The 17,864-nt window shown below is 41.2% G+C and overlaps 1 protein-coding gene across 19 annotated transcripts in view; it reads left to right on the top strand.

The window, feature by feature from the left end:
* Positions 1 to 17,864, top strand: part of epb41l2 (erythrocyte membrane protein band 4.1 like 2) — a 122,839-nt gene that overhangs the window by 42,470 nt on the left and 62,505 nt on the right. For 16 of the 19 annotated variants that reach the window (XM_033021273.1, XM_033021272.1, XM_033021262.1 and 13 more), the window contains exons 2-4: positions 190 to 698; positions 994 to 998; positions 6,745 to 6,976. In XM_033021273.1, the coding sequence (XP_032877164.1) occupies positions 204 to 698; positions 994 to 998; positions 6,745 to 6,976 (732 nt within the window). In that variant the 5' untranslated portion in view covers positions 190 to 203. The remainder of the gene's footprint in view (positions 1 to 189; positions 699 to 993; positions 999 to 6,744; positions 6,977 to 17,864) is intronic. The other 3 variants (XM_033021259.1, XM_033021271.1, XM_033021268.1) reach the window with 1 other exon arrangement.

Here is a 17,864-nt window from a genome sequence, read left to right as displayed (position 1 = left end):
TATGTTTATGTCTAATGTTTATGTACCAAACATCCAAACCTAATTTGTTTTACTAAAGAACTATCTTTTTTTAGAAGATAGTTGAGATTTTGATAATATTTTACATGGATCAAGTTAGAATATTAATTTAGAAATTCAGCAATTTTCTTAAATTTTTCTAACAGTGAAATATTATTTTTAAAATTGCAGTTTAACCTTGTATCATGACGACTGAAGTGGGATCTGCAATTCAAGTAAACGAAGAATCAAAAGGAACTGAACCAGATGATTCCGAAGCATCAAATCCGGACAAGACCAGCAATGGAAATGAGGAAGCAGAAAAAGAAATCCAGGAAGATGAACAGCCTGAATCCACAACACAACCCCTGAAAGAACAGGAGTTTAATTCTTCAATTTCAGATGCAAGTACCCAGTCCACTCCTTCTAGTAGTGATAAAAAGGATCCAACGGGTGGTAAAGGATTGTTTCGTTTTTTGCCTGGTTGGCTTAAAAAGCCAAAATCAATGTCCCAGGTGGAAACTACAGAAGAAAAAGAAGCCGAGGAGGATATTCAAACTAAAGACAGAAATTCCGAAGATGAACAGCCAGAGTTAATGAAGTCTACATCAGAAAATGAAGTTGTGAAAGGAATGGAAACAGAGGAGAGCAAGACAGATGAAATAGTGGAGCAGTATTCATTGAACAGTGCAGAGTTACAGGTATGATAAAACTGATTTTAATTTCTAGTTTTAATTCCAGTTATGCTGTACTGATGTGTTTGTCATAGACCAATGCTCCAACATTATTTTTCACCTTTTTATATCATTTAAAAAATAACAATTTTGTCAAACATTTCATTTTCATCTATATTTAGAATGTATATTTTGTGGAGATCTGACAATTTGCTGATTTGTTTTGTGACATTGCAAAGAACAATGATTTTGCGAAAAATTAAATTCAGAACAAATATGTAATCTAAAATCAAAATACCACAAATTCTGGAAATCTGAAAAGACAGATGATGTGGGAAATGCACAGCTATGGCAGCATTTTTACAGAGAGAAAATGATTAGAACGTAGAACCAGACAAGACACGGGCAGGCTCTTTGACCCGCGATGTCCATGCCGAACATGATGCCAAGTTGGACCTGTCATTTCAAGTTCATGCTTGAGTGTTTTATTGTCAGACCTCTATACTTTAGTTTAGAGATACACTCCAAAACAGGCCCTTCGGCCCACCGAATCCCCGCCGACCCGGGATTATACCGTACACTAATACTACCCTACATATACTAGGGGCGATTTACAATTTTACCAAAGCCAATTAACCTACAAACCTGTACGTCTTTGGAGAGTGGGACGACATCGGAGCCCCCGGAGGGAACTCACGCAGGTCACGGGGCGAACGTACAAACTCCATACACACAGCACTCGTAATCTGAATTGAACCCGGGTCTCTGGTGCTGTAAGGGAGCAACTCTACTGCTGTACCACCGTGCCGCCCTTGGGAACAGATATTTTGTCAATCTGATTATTTTATTTATGACGCTGGTGGACCTTCTGTTAATCTGCAATGCTGTATTTCTTATGCAGATGTTCATTATGAGGGGGGGCACAATGAATGATCTCAATGAGAAAAAAGTGTTCACAGTTTGTTATTGTAAATAGTTTTTAATTGGAGGCGTGAAGATTGCTAGACAAGAAAAGGCTAATGTCCCTCTAGTTAACATTCTTCGATTTTTATACATAATACTAACAAAGTACTATTGACTCCTTGTAGTGATAGGTGTGCATTGATCAGCCTGCAATAGATCCAACACGGAGGTGAAGAACGCCTCATTGGTCGAAAACTTTAAAGTCTACACATCCATAATTATTTGCCTCTCATTAATGAGATGCAAGCTGACACCTGCAAGCAATTTAGGCAGGGTAACTGAACTTGAATAATATGGGTTCTTGCCTGATGCAATTCATTGTCGACTTCTTTTCGTGTCCATCGTGTTACAAATGTTGACCTCGCTGTCATCGTCCGTCCTGAAAAGGACACAAGCTTCCGGTGACAATCAGTGGGAGCCATCACTTGTCGCAGTAGATGATGGTGGTAGCAGAATTAGCTCAGAATACTTCCAGTTTCCAGCCCTGCGACGTGGATGCTTCTGCTATGGGGCCAATTCATTGTAATATAGTTGTTGTAAATGCAATCTTCATATTAGCTGATGTAAGGGCAATGACGCCTGAAGAAAGGTGAGATACTTCTGGAAAATTGATGTGCATGAAAGTATTTTGAAGAATTAGAGTTTATGCTCCGAGAATTGTGCTGGGAGACGTATTTAAGTGCATATTACATGAAAAAATAGTTATAAAGCTGTTTTTGAACATGATTGATATTTTATCAATATATCGTTACAAGCCTATCTTGTGCATTGAACAATTTAAAAAATAAAGTCACAAGTTCACGTTATAGGAATAGAATTAGGCCATAGTGGGGGGAGGGAGGAGGAAGGGGGGAGGAGTGGAGGCACTTTTAAGAAGCCAGAGAACTTCTTATAATAAAGTTTAGCGGGCATTTAACATTACCGGTCGGTTTTCCTTGGTCCTGTAAACTTCATTGTGGTGGGCCACAATGGTGGATTCTTACCATGAGGTAGTCATTCTTTGTGGTGGAGAGTGATCAAGGCTAAAGCCACTTGTGTGAATGGTTTTTTTCTTCGGGTGAGGAGGTAGTTGTATAACTGCGAGCTTATTTGACTTGGTTTTATTTTTATTATCTTGTTGCAGATTTATAGACAGTCTTGCAACTTAGTTGCATAAATGTCAATGTATCACCATTGTCAATTGCTCCATATCATCGGTGAACACTTATTGTTTATAAAGGGCTGCGGTTATTATATTTTGTACTGCTGTCATTTACAAATTTGAGCTAGGAATGATAAAAGTGAATGAGGGAAAATAATTGCTATAAGGTGCAAGAATGTAAGAGAAAGAGAATTCAGATTCTTGATACCCAAGATGAAAAGTTAACTACGATTTTGAGAGTAATGATTGGAGGTTCATAGAGAAGAGCCAATCTGAAACTGCCAAGCTTGGGGTGAGAGTCCAAATGAAAAGGTAAATCGGTATTAACTTAAATTAAAATTAAATTTGTAATGGCAGGAGTTAAAAATAATGTTGGAATTTTATGTGAATTCAACTTGTATTAAAAAGTGAATTAGAACAGTAAATTTAATGAAGATTCTTCTTGCAGTGGTAAATGTGACAAAAAGGTGTTGGGTGACAGATGCGACCTGTTCTCCACAAAAACGTTTGTTCCACATGAACCTTCATAAGGCAGAGGATTTGTGCAGCATAATTATGTCCTTCAGAGATGCTGCCTGATCCGCTGAGTTGCTCCAGCATTTTATTGTTCTTATGCGTTGGGGAACAGTTCGGGACCAGTGATCACAATACCATTAGTTTCAATATAATTATGGAGAGGGTCAGAACTGGACCTAGGGTTGAGATTTTTGATTGGAGAAAGGCTAACTTTGAGGAAATGCAAAAGGATTTAAAAGGAGTAAATTGGGACAGTTTGTTTTATGGGAAAGATGTGGAAGAGAAATGGAGGACATTTAAAGGTGAAATTTTAAGAGTACAGAATCTTTATGTCCCTGTTCGGTTGAAAGGAAATAGTAAAAATTGGAAAGTGCCATGGTTTTCAAGGGAAATTGGACACGGTTCGGAAAAAGAGAGAGATCTACAATAATTATAGGCAGCATGGAGTAAATGAGGTGCTTGAGGAGTATAAAGAATGTAAAAAGAATCTTAAGAAAGAAATTAGAAAAGCTAAAAGAAGATATGAGGTTGCTTTGGCAAGTAAGGTGAAAGTAAATCCAAAGGGTTTCTACAGCTATATTAATAGCAAAAGGATAACGAGGGATAAAATTGGTCCATTAGAGAGTCAGAGTGGACAGCTATATGCAGAGCCAAAAGAGATGGGGGAGATATTGAACAATTTCTTTTCTTTGGTATTCACCAAGGAGAAGGATATTGAATTATGTGAGGTAAGGGAAACAAGTAGAGTAGCTATGGAAACTATGAGATTCAAAGAAGAGGAAATACTGACACTTTTGAGAAATATAAAAGTGGATAAGTTTCCAGGTATTCCCTAGGACATTGAGGGAAGTTAGTGTAGAAATAGCAGGGGCTATGACAGAAATATTTCAAATGTCATTAGAAACGGGAATAGTGCCGGAGGATTGGCGTACTGCGCATGTTGTTCCATTGTTTAAAAAGGGGTCTAAGAGTAAACCTAGCAATTATAGACCTGTTAGTTTGACGTCAGTGGTGGGCAAATTAATGGAAAGGATACTTAGAGATAATATATATAAGCATCTGGATAAACAGGGTCTGATTAGGAACAGTCAACATGGATTTGTGCCTGGAAGGTCATGTTTGACTAATCTTCTTGAATTTTTTGAAGAGGTTACTCGGGAAATTGATGAGGGTAAAGCAGTGGATGTTGTATATATGGACTTCAGTAAGGCCTTTGACAAGGTTCCTCACGGAAGGTTGGTTAAGAAAGTTCAATTGTTGGGTATTAATGGTGGAGTAGCAAGATGGATTCAACAGTGGCTGAATGGGAGATGCCAGAGAGTAATGGTGGATGGTTGTTTGTCAGGTTGGAGGCCAGTGACTAGTGGGGTGCCACAGGGATCTGTGTTGGGTCCACTGTTGTTTGTCATGTACATCAATGATCTGGATGATGGTGTGGTAAATTGGATTAGTAAGTATGCAGATGATACTAAGATAGGTGGGGTTGTGGATAATGAAGTAGGTTTTCAAAGTCTACAGAGAGATTTATGCCAGTTGGAAGAGTGGGCTGAAAGATGGCAGATGGAGTTTAATGCTGATAAGTGTGAGGTGCTACATCTTGGCAGGACAAATCAAAATAGGACGTACATGGTAAATGGTAGGGAATTGAAGAATGCAGGTGAACAGAGGGATCTGGGAATAACTGTGCACAGTTCCCTGAAAGTGGAATCTCATGTAGATAGGGTGGTAAAGAAAGCTTTTGGTGTGCTGGCCTTTATAAATCAGAGCATTGAGTATAGAAGTTGGCAACCGGAAGGTAGCCGGTTCGAATCCCGCTTGGAGTGCATACTGTCGTTGTGTCCTTGGGCAAGACACTTCACCCACCTTTGCCTGTGTGTGAATGTGTGTGAGTGATTGGTGGTGGTCGGAGGGGCCGTAGGCGCAGAATGGCAGCCACGCTTCCGTCAGTCTGCCCCAGGGCAGCTGTGGCTACAGAAGTAGCTCACCACCACCGAGTGTGACTGAGGAGTGAATGAATAATGCGATGTAAAGCGCCTTAAGTATTAGAAAGGCGCTATATAAATCCCATCCATTATTATTATTATTAGAAGTTGGGATGTAATGTTAAAATTGTACAAGGCATTGGTGAGACCAATTCTGGAGTATGGTGTACAATTTTGGTCACCTAATTATAGGAAGGATGTCAACAAAATAGAGAGAGTACAGAGGAGATTTACTAGAATGGTGCCTGGGTTTCAGCAACTAAGTTACAGAGAAAGGTTGAACAAGTTAGGGCTTTATTCTTTGGAGTGCAGAAAGTTATGGGGGGACTTGATAGAGGTCTTTAAAATGATGAGAGGGATAGACAGAGTTGATGTGGATAAGCTTTTCCCACAGAGTAGGGAAGATTCAAACAAGGGGACATGACTTGAGAATTAAGGGACAGAAGTTTAGGGGTAATATGAGGGGGAACTTCTTTACTCAGAGTGGTGGCTGTGTGGAATGAGCTTCCAGTGAAGGTGGTGGAGGCAGGTTCGTTTTTATCATTTAAAAATAAATTGGATAGTTATATGGACGGGAAAGGAATGGAGGGTTATGGTCTGAGCGCAGGTATATGGGACTAGGGGAGAATACGTGTTCGGCACGGACTAGAAGGGTCGAGATGGCCTGTTTCCGTGCTGTAATTGTTATATGGTTATATATGGTTATTATAAACCAGCACATGCAGTTTCTGTGTCCATAATTTTGAAATAGTTCTGGTATGATAATTTGGAATTTTATTTTGGCAAGTGTGCCTTTTGTAATAATGCATGGTCATAGGGTATATGCAATAAACTCACTATAGCATGCCACATGAGATGGTTTTTGTTATTTCCGATTGTCTGCTATAACCGAGTAGGGGGGTTAATATGTACAGTAATATTGGAAAAACAGCCAATAAACATACCCTACACAATAAACAGTAATGAACACAAAACACACAATACCTTGGGAGGGCACAATGGCGTCGTGGTAGTTGCTACCTTACAGCGCCAAAGATCTGAGATTGATCCTGACCTTGGTTTCTCCCTGTTGTATGCGTTTCCTCCAGATGCTGTTTGCTCCCGCATCTCCTGCAGGTTTGTGGTTTGGTTGGGCTCTGGGTGGTGTGGGTCGCTGGTGGAGCTACTGCCTCAAGATGCAGGGGGCCAGGGTTCCATTCTGCCCTCGGGTCTTACCTGTGGCTGCGCAGGTTTCCTCTGGGTGCTCTGCACTAGATCTATCCTAGACACTAGTGTGTGGGGTGGAGTCTGGTGTGCCGGAGAGGCCTGGGGACGGGCCTGGGTCTCTGGCACTGTGGGGTGGAGCAAAAGTAAATGGGGATTTTGATTTTGAAATGCAGTATATTGGTGCTTTAAATAAATCTCTCTATTTAGATTAAGACTTGGGTAGTGTTTATCCTTTACAGTCAAATTAATTATATAAAACTACTCTTTTACAGACAGATAAAGCGAAAAAGCCTGAAGAAAGTTTGGAAAAGGATGCAGATATGGACAATGAAGAGGTGGTACTAGATGAGAAAAAGGATGAAAATAGCAAAGATGGAGAAGTTTGGAAAGATGAAGATGCAAGCAAAAAGTCTCCACTGAAAATTCCGAAAAAGATAAAGTTCATGCAGAGCAAGGTCTTCATGTTGGATGGTTCAGAGTTTACTTATGAAATTGAGGTAAACTCGTCAGTTATTGTTTAAATTCTAGTTAGTCATATTGACTGGTCATGTGGCATTAAGGATGAAAAAATGTTGCAAGACAGAAATGTTGTGAGGCATAAATCACAAGATGTTAAAGAAGGGTCTCGACCCGAAACATAGAAAATAGGTGCAAGAGTAGGCCATTCGGCCCTTCGAGCCTGCACCGCCATTCAATATGATCATGGCTGATCATCCAACTAAATATCCTGTACCGTAATCTCAGTCCTTAAAGATTTCCCCTTTATCCTTAAACTCTGAACAAATGAGCACCCTGGGTGACGATGCCAGACTAGTAGATATTCCATATTTCTGGATATTACTCCTAATAATACCCCAAATTACTTTTATTTAACTTTTTTCCCCATGTTACACAAGAGTATAATACATTTTTTATTAAACTTAAAGGAAACTGGCAATAAACAAGCCGTCGGGACCTAGTTCTGGCCATAACCCTCACAATTCAAACCCAAAGCACATTCTTGACCCCTGATTCTTGCAGCACAGCCCACAATCACTTTGGTCCCCTGCCTTCCATTCCGGACTAATGAATAAACTAAACGCTGGATTATCATGAGTTCTGAACAATTGCATTCTGGATTATAGGAGTTTGGCTGTCATGCCTTTATTTTTTGGTATTGGGGGTTCAGTATTGATGTGGATAGAAAACTGGCTGGCAGACAGGAAGCAAAGAGTAGGAGTAAAATGCGGATAAATGTGAGGTTATCCACTTTGGTGGCAAGAACAGGAAAGTAGACTATTATCTGAATAGAATGCAATTTATTGTCATTCAAACCTAGGTTTGAACGAAATATAATTTCTACAGTTTTTTACATTACAAAACAACCCAAGACCCACACTTAACACAATTTACATAAACATCCATCACAATGAGTCTCCAACATCTCCTCACTGTGATGGAAGGCAAGGTCTTTATCTCTTCCCTTTGTTCCTTCTCCCGTGGTCCAGCAGTCCAACTGCAGTGTCGAGGCAAACTGGGGCTCCGATGTTAAAGCCCCCGTCGGGCGATGGTAAGTCCTGAGGCCGTTTAAGACACGCCGGGCGATGTTAGGCCCCGGCTCCATGTCCTTAAACCCGCAATTCCAGCGGGAGAAGTCGTCGTTGCGGAGCTCGGAAAAGCGGTCTCCCACCAGGGACTTGGAGCTCCCGATGTTCCCGTCCACCGGGTCTGCGGCCGGTGCCTCCGAACTCCAAAAGTCGGGTCGCAGCCGCACGCCACCACAGCTCTTCCCGCTCCGAAGTTGGCCAGCTCCGAAGGCTCTACAGCTGGAGCCCCCAGGTTAGTCTCGGCCGGCTCCACGATGTTAGGCCCAACGACATCCGAGACCCGACAGGGAATAGTCGGGTCCCCACACAGGGAAGAGATTTAAACTGTTTCCCCCACAGCCCCCCCACCACCCCCCACATATACACAGCTAAAAAAAAATAATAAAAACGAACTCAAGACATACATTTAACAAGACAAAAATAAAAAAAGACAGACAACTGTAGTCGAGCCGCTGCCGTTAGACGCCGCCACTAACCCGAATGGTGGCCAATTAGGAAAAGGGAAGATGCAACGAGACCTGGGTGTCATGGTACTCCATTCATTGAAAGTAGGCATGCAGGTGCAGCAGGCCATGAAGAAAGCGAATGGTATGTTAGCATTCATAGCCAAAGGACTTGAGTATAGGATCAGGGAGGTTCTACTGCAGTTGTACAGGGCCTTGATGAGACCACACCTGGAGTATTGTGTACAGTTTTGGTCTCCTAATCTGAGGAAAGACATTCTTGCCATAGAGGGAGTACGGAGAAGGTTCACCAGACTGATTCCTGGGATGGCAGGACTTTCATATGAAGAAAGGCTGGATAGACTCGGCTTGTACTCTCTAGAATTTAGAAGATTGAGGGGGGATCTTATAGAAACTTACAAAATTCTTAAGGGATTGGGCAGGCTAGATGCTGGAAGATTGTTCCCGATGTTGGGGAAGTCCAGAACAAGGGGTCACAGTTTAAGGATAAGGGGGATGTCTTTTAGGACCGAGATGAGAAATTTTGTTTTTCCACACAGCGAGTGGTGAATCTGTGGAATTCTCTGCCACAGAAAGTAGTTGAGGCCAGTTCATTGGCTATATTTAAGGGGGAGTTAGATGTGGTCCTTGTGGCTAAGGGGATCAGGAGGTGTTCAAAAGGGAACTGCAGATGCTGGAATATCGAAGGTACACAAAATTGCTGGAGGAACTCAGCGGGTGCAGCAGCATCTATGGAGCGAAGGAAATAGGCGACGTTTCGGGCCGAAACCCTTCTTCAGACCCTTCAGAATCAGGAGGTATGGAGAGAAGGCAGGTACATGATACTGAGATGGTTGATCAGCCATGATCACTGTGAAAATGTGAAAAAACAAGTTCAATCTCTTCCCTTTGCTCTTCTGCGGTCGGGGGCCTCGAGCCCTCCGTTGACGGGACGAGCTTGACTCCCGTAGCCGGCGGCGTTTTAGGCCCACCGCAACGGGGGCAATCAGCTCCTGCATCGGGTGGGGGAAATATGTCAGCTGCCCGCACCGGTGATCGGATCCCGCGCCGGGGCTGGTCGAACCTCTGCATCGTTGGAGCTCCCGACTAGCCTCTCCCGAAACTGCGAGCTCCTGGTCGTAAGTCTGCAGGCCGCGGTGGAGCGATCCTAGATAAGGGATCGGCTCCGATTTTAAGTCCACGCCCCGTGGTGGAGCTCAAAGTCAGTCTGAGGAGACTTCCAGCTCCATCGATTGTAGGCTGCAGAGCGACCAGAGACGCGATCCGAAAAATAATCACATCTCCGACAATGTAAGAAACTGAAAACAAGTTTCCAGGTGGATGAAATGTGACCAATTCTAACCAATTTAAGTCTGCCAATATAGAAGTCTAGAAGCCTATTGCAGACAGAGGCCCTGTGGCCAAGGTCTAGCAATTCAGATATGGTCCCAATTGATATTTATGGTGTTGTAGGCTGAGCTGCAATCAGTGAATAACAGCAGCGATACCAAATGCTGATGAGGTGGCATTTCAAGCCTGTCCCTTTTTCTGATTGATTCTGTCTGAAGAAAGGTTGTGACGCAAAACATCAGCTATCCATTCGTCCACTGTCTTACCTGAGTTACTCCTGCACTTTGTTTTGCTTGAAAGAAGAGGTGGTGTTCTTCTAGTTTGCTTTTGACCTCTTCGAGGCAGTGGAGAAGGCAGAGGATAACAACGTTTTTAGTTTGCATTTGACTCGTTGAATTCTTCCATTTGATGTTGTCTCTAAAGTGAAATAGAACATATAGGAGGAGCTGAATGTCAAATTAGTTTCTGTTTTCCTGCTTCACTAGAAATTACACGAACAATAACCAGAGACACTGCATTGAAGAATGTAGGAGGGGGTTAAGTTGATCTGCTTCTGTGGTTTAAATGTTATTTAACATGCAAGAAAAAAAATGTAGGCCGATATAATTTTATGTGGAAGTTTTTGGTGATCTCATTAGTCTTAATTTTCTCAATTTTAAAATTTTAAGGCTTTAAGGTTTAATATGATGACAAAGTAAAACTGTCTTTTTGTGTTTTATCTTTAATAACTTTTTACTTTCAGATTAGCAAAGAATTCACTATCTTAACTGTATTACCTATATAGATACTACTCCGCAGCAAGGATTTTTCAATTTGAATAGCTGTGTAATTTGCAATAAACACAGAAAATATTATGGTCACCAGGTTAGGCAACATCTCTGGAAAGTGGAATAGAGTTAACACTTCAAGTGATGACCTGCTACCAATGGATGTCAATGACTCGAAATGTTTGCTTTCCACTCCATAAATTCTGCCTGACCTACTGAGTGCTGACTATTTCCAGCTCCTGCAGCTCTGCAGTTTTCTTGCATATTGCTTGCGATTCGCACTGATATCAGGTTGTCTGAAGAGGGTCTCTACCCGAAATGTCACCCTTTCCTTCTCTCCAGAGATGCTGCCTGCCCCGCTGAATTACTCCAGCTTTTGTGTGTCTATCTTCGACTAGAGAATGTCATGTTGAAAAGGATTTTTGCTTAATTTCCAGTGGGAAAAATACAGTCTGAACCAATGAGAAGATAGGCATGTGGTGCAGATGGTGATGGCTACTAATGCAGATTGATATGGCCGTACTGACGTAGACCATATTTCAAGTCAAGTCAAGTTTATTCGTCACATACACATACGAGATGTGCAGTGAAATGAAAAGTGGCAATGCTCGTGGACTTTGTGCAAAAAACAAACAAACAAACAACAAACAGAATGGAACAGAATCACATATTCTTTTACATATTACATATTGTGGGAGGAAGGAAAAGGGAAAAAAAACAGCAATTTAAAAAAAGCCCAGTAGAATGGTACAATAAAGTTAGTCCCTGGTGAGGTAGGAGTTTACAGTCCTAATGGCCTCTGGGAAGAAACTCCTTCTCAACCTCTCCGTTCTCACAGCATGGCAACGGAGGCGTTTGCCTGACCGGAGCAGCCAGAACAGTCCGTTGCAGAGGTGGAAGGGGTCTCCCATGATCTAATTGACTCTGGAGTTGCACCTTCTGATGTATAGTTCTTGCAGAGGGGCGAGTGAAGTTCCCATAGTGTGTTCGGCCGAACGCACTACTCTCTGCAGAGCCTTCTTGCCCTGGGCAGAACAGTTCCCAAACTAAATCATGATATTTCCGGACAAGATGCTTTCCACAGCCATTGAGTAGAAGCACTGGAGGATCCTCAGAGACACTCTGAATTTCCTCAATTGCCTGAGGTGGTAAAGGCGCTGTCTTGCCTTTGGTTGGTCTTCAATGCTGCTGTCTTTCTAATTTCCTTCCGTTCAGTCTGTGGGGTGTAGTCAAGGAGACACAGTAGGTGGAAGTGATATCCAGTTTCCAGGATCTCAAACTGCGTTAGATGATTAGGTAAATGACTTGATTATGAGCATGTAGGGTGAAACAGATGACAGTGACACAAGATTTAGGTTTGGCTTGAAATCACTGAGGCGGAATGGCCACTGATTCAAAGATGAGATGTTGAGGAAAATTGAGAAATGCTCAAAGAAAGATATCTCATGAGGAGCCAATAATTGAGTAGGTCTGCAAAAGAAAATTGGAATTGGAAATTTACCTGTAATATTTTGTAATGTGGCGAGATTCTTTTAAAATCTCATTTTGAGAAGAACATTGTGGAGTTTGAGTGAGAAAATGATTTGAAATTAAGCAGCTGGCTGGTCTTGTTGGTTGAGGTGGGACTTGATGGTTTTGAACCCACTTTTGTCAATAGCGTTGGAAATTGATGCATATAACTTGTGGATGGCTGCAGCCATTTGGTAATAGATTATGTACTGCACCACTTCAGATTTCAGATGGCTCAATCATACTTGGATTTTAAAATCGGTGAGTGTAGGAAGGGAATTCAAGATATTAAGCCTTGGGATGTAATCTGGATATAAAGGTTGCTGAAAATGGAGGGCAAAACACATGCAGTTATTTGTTTGAAAGAGGCATTGCTGGGTGCCAAAAATGGTATAGTGCCAGTTTTGCTATTTTAGGCTGCAACTCGCCATGGTTATTTTTTAAACCAGATATGCACACTAGAATCTTGATTTGGGATGACTATTGATGCTCCTCTCGAGTTCACTTCTAATTGGTGAATTTAGTATATCATTGCAACCTTATTCTTGTCATGAGTGATGCTTTATCTTCATGTTGTTGGTGCCCTAGAAAGCGCAGTGTTTTGTCTAAAAAAAAAAGGACCAATGCTGATATTCTTTAAATCTCGTAGTTTCACCACTGAGAAGGACAAATTGATTATTTTCTCTGCCGTAAGTAACATTTTATGCATGAACGTTTCTTTAAAGCAATAAATTACATATTTTTACTTGGTTAAATGTATCCGAGAGTTGTCCTTAATTACATTTTTATATAGTTTTGATAAACTTTTTAGGCTCACTAAAATTCCATGGTATATGGCAAGCTAATGCAATGAAACACATATCCTGCAGCTCCAGCATTTTATTTTGCTCTAAGTGGACTATAGTATTTCAAAATAATCTTGCAGATGCATTTTATACTTGGAATTGTGAACAAGAACTTTGTTAAATCATGACTGCTGTGGATTCACTTAAGATTATAAAGGACAGCTTTATACAAAGCTTGTATTCTTCAGCAGAATAGTTTATGGTGTGTTTATTTGTGCAGTCTTTTGCTTATAAATAATACGCTGCAATATTGGATTCTTGGAATTAAACAAAGCTCGGATGTATAGGAAGTCAGTGAAATTAAATCTCTGTGATTAAAGGACGCAAGTGAATTTGAGACAACATACCAATGTGTGATTCAACAAAGGCAATGCATAATTTTACTTTTGAATGCAAGGATATGTCCAGTAATGTAAATGAAATAATTTCTCACGTGGGTGAGTAATTATACTCTATTTCCTCTTTTGTGTATTATAAAACAATACAGCACAAAAACAGGCCCTTCGACCCACAATGTCTGTGCAGAACATGATGCCAATACCATCCATTATCTGTCTGCACATAATCCATATTCTGCCATTCCCTGAATATCCATGTGCTTATTTAACTGTCTTAAATGTCACTATCATATCTGTCTCCACCATCACCCCAGGCAGTACACTTTAGGCATTCACTACCCTCCACATAAAGAAAAACCTTGCCCCAACTGTTCTGGGACCAGTAGAGGTCTTCGGAAATATGCACGCCCAGGAATTTGAAGCTTCCCTACAGAGATGTTGCCTGACCCACTGAGTTACATCAGCACTTTGTGGTTTACTCCTTGGAACTGACCGCTTCACCAAAGTTTTTGATAATATCTTCTGGTGTACTTGTGTCTCAAATTTTTGTTCCATAAATCTTGTTGGGGTAGTTTGCTTTTATTATTACTCTGATATTGTTTGTAATTTAACTGAAAATATAAGCTTAAATGTTATTTTAAAATCATTTGACCTTGTGTTTCATTGTGCAAATTTTTTTTTTAAATGGGTATATTTTTAATGTTAACTTCCTTCTCCCAAATTCCCCTTGCATTGTCGTTATGCATCTATTGCTCAGTTAGACATACAGTGCCCTCCATAATGTTTGTGACAAAGACCCATCATTTATTTATATGCCTCTGTACTCCACAATTTGAGATTTGTAATAGAAAAAAATCACATGTGGTTAAAGTGCCCATTGTCAGATTTTATTAAAGGTATTTTTATACATTTTGGTTTCGCCGTGTAGAAATTACAGCTGTGTTTAGACATAGTCCCCCCCATTTCAGGGCACCATAATGTTTGGGACACATGGCTTCACAGGTGTTTCTAATTGCTCAGGTGTGTTTAATTGCCTCCTTAATTCAGATATAAGAGAGCTCGCAGCACCCAGTCTTTCCTCCAGTCTTTCCATCACCTTTGGTCCTCATGTTGATGGACAGCAATAAAAGTTTCCAAAGTTGTGTCAATGAAAGTCAAAGAAGCCATTATGAGACTGAGAAACAAGAATAAAACTGTTAGAGACATCAGCCCAACCTTAGGCTTACCAAAATCAACTGTTTGGAACATCATTAAGGAGAAAGAGAGCATCGGTGAGCTTAATAATCGCAAAGGGACTGGCAGGCCAAGGAAGACCTCCACAGCTGATGACAGAAGAATTCTCTCTATAGTAAAGAAAAACCTCCAAATACCTGACCGACAGATCAGAAACACTCTTCAGGTGTGGATTTGTCGATGACCACTGTCCGCAGAAGACTTCATGAACAGAAATACAGAGGCTACATAGGATGGCCGGGTTATAGTTTGCCAAGAAGTAATTAGAAGGGGGGGGGGGGGGGGAGGGAAGACTATGTATAAACACTGCTGCAATTTCTACATGGTGAAACCAAAATGTATAAAAATGGCTTTTATTAAAATCTGACAATGTTCACTTTAACCACTTGTATTTTTTTCTATTACAAATCTCAAATTGTGGAGTACAGAGGGAAATAAATAAATGATGGGTCTTTGTCCCAAACATTATGGAGGGCACTGTAGCTGATTGACTGCTTAAGTACTCGTGAGCATTGGATTTTCCAATTACACACACTGTTGCTACGTTTGAAACTACTAAACTGGTTGTTCAGCATCAACCGGTTCCTGTTGGTGTTTCACATGTATGTAACAATACATTTCTGTGTCTCAGCCGTCTCCTATTTGAATTCTTGTCAATTCCATTGTTATTTTTTTTTTTTAAGTACTCTTGGTGACCTTCTCATTCTATTCCTTATAAATGTGTGGTCGTCCAAATCTCTGTGCCAATGCCCAACCCTTGTTCAGCCTTGTTTCCACCTTGCTTACGTGCATTGGTCCCTGGTGAAACTAAACCTTTAATCAACATTGCTCATCTTTGCCTCTTGTTACTACAACACTGGTTTTCTGAGTTACCTTGTTTGTTGTGACCATTGTTCTATCTAGCCACATAAAACAAAAATCTAAAACTGCTAGAAACATTTAGCAGGTTGTGCAGCATCCATGGAAAGAAACACTTAACGATTCAGGAATGACACAGTTGGGACAAATTGTCCCAAAATGATGGGCTAAAATGGACGATTCATAAACAAAGTAACAATTATTTTTAAGTGGTTAAATTTGATTTTGACTCCTGCAGACTACAACATGCCCAGACAGAAGATGAGTTGTTAGTCTTCAAGTGTGTTGTAACAGTGCAGAAGGTAACCAGAAAGCCAGGATCAGTCCTGTAGACTGAATGCAGTTGCTGTCAAAAATCTGCAATTATTTTTTTCAGTGTAGAGGAAGCAATGTTGTGAGCACCAAATGCAGTATGCTGGATTGAAAGAAATGCCAAGTGGATTGCTGTTTCACCTGGAAAAATACTTTGGTTTCCTGGATGATGGGTGATGTGATGTACACTTTGTCGTTACACGGCAACAATAGGTGAATATCGTGAGTCAAGAAATAAATGGTCCCTTTGAAATACACACAGGATAGGAAGGAAATGTGTATGGTGGTGAAATTGCAAAGAATACCCTCCTGAATGCAGAGGCATGGTGTGAAAGGTAAGAACTCTGTTCTTGCTCTTTCCAAAGGGAGAATGGGTTTGAGCACAGATGTGGGAAATGGACAAGATGCAATCAAAGGTTCTGTCTGCTATGGTTGAGAAGAGACTGCGATTAAGCATGAAACAAGACATTTCAGCTGAGCAAATGCAATGGGGAATAGTGCTGAGAGAATGGAGTGGAGTTGTTGCAGGAGGCTGAGTGAGAGTAAATAAAATTAATATAGCTGTGACAGTCTGTAGGTTTTTAGTGGCTAGCTGATACCCTCAGATGGAGATTGAGAAATTCAGCAAGGGACGACTGAGAGAATGGTCTGAGAGCAGGATGGTAATTGGCAGCAAAGGTGATGACATTTCAGTTCTGAATGGGTTTGGAAAAAAGGCAATAAAAATTGTCTTATCAGGCAAAGGTGGGCACCCCGTTGCAGCCATTTAGTTAATGGAAATTCACTGTTGTAGAATTCAAAATGTTAAGCAACAGAATAAAATTTGCTCATACAAAAATTATGTGGTGGAGGAAGAGGGAGGTATTCTGTACTGCATGATGCATCTTTGTGTTAAGGAAAATTGCGATGTAGGCCACTTGCTGGGAAACTTTTCCTACCCCCACCCAGCAATAATGTGGGGATTGCCTGTATACAAATTCAATCACATCTCATCTGGAACCTGGTGATCATTAAGCTCTTGAACCACATGGCATGACCCTCACCACAACCCTGCCTTCAGCAATGAGCTACTATGGACTATTTATAGGTTGCACTGCGTACTTTGACTTGTACTGGTTGTATGGTCTGGTTACCCAGTACAAATGAGATTTTATTGTTTATTGTATATTTGCGGTGGTGTGTTTATTAAGCTGCAGCAAGTAAAAATCTCATTGTTCTGTACCTGGTGCATATAATTAGACACTTGATAGTTATGCTATGAAAGGTGTCATTTTGAATTCTGTGGTAAGGTGAGTATCAACAGGTCCCTTTCATACTTGACTATTAATATTTGAACGGGGTGACATTTTTTTTGTTCCATTATCTCCATGTCCAACACACCATTTTCCATCATTTCTGCAGCTTGAACATGATCCCACCAGTCACACCTTCCCATTCCAGCTCCTTTCCACCTTCTGCAGGTCCTTGATTCACTCATCCCTTCCTACCCAAACCATCCCCTCCCCAGGTACTGTCATGTGCAACCACAGGAGAGGTAACCCTATACCTCCTCCCTCAATCCATCCACAGAGACGAGGAAACACTTATTCTCACAGAGTGGTGAGTCTGGAATTCTCTGCCTCAGAGGGCGGTGGAGGCAGGTTCTCTGGATGTTTTCAAGAGAGAGCTAGATAGGGCTCTTAAAAATAGCAGAGTCGGGGGATATGGGGAGAAGGCAGGAATGGGGTACTGATTGGGGATGATCAGCCATGATCACATTGAATGGTGGTGCTGGCTCGAAGGGCCAAATGCCTACTCCTGTGCCTATTGTCTATTGACCTACCAGGTAAGACAGATTCATGTGCACTTCCTCTAACCTCATCTACTGCAATTGATGTTCCTTGTGTGGCCTCCTTTATATCAGTCTGCCAAAGCCTGCTGGATCTCCCATTTTAATTCTCCTTTCTATTCCCATTGACATTTCCCTCCTGGGCTGCCTCCATTGCCCGAATTAGACCACATGCAAACAGGAGGAACAGCACCTCATATTCCTCATGGACAGCTTACAGCGCAAAGATATGAACATTAAATTCTCCAATTTTAGGCAAACAACCCTTTTCTCTCCCCTTCTCTCTCCTTTTTACCCCACCCTGGACTGCCACCCA

This window comes from Amblyraja radiata, chromosome 5 (genome assembly GCF_010909765.2).
Source record: "Amblyraja radiata isolate CabotCenter1 chromosome 5, sAmbRad1.1.pri, whole genome shotgun sequence".
Taxonomy (NCBI): Eukaryota; Metazoa; Chordata; class Chondrichthyes; order Rajiformes; family Rajidae; genus Amblyraja; species Amblyraja radiata.
Note: the sequence above shows the minus strand (reverse complement) of the source record. Positions and strands in the feature narration are given on the sequence as shown.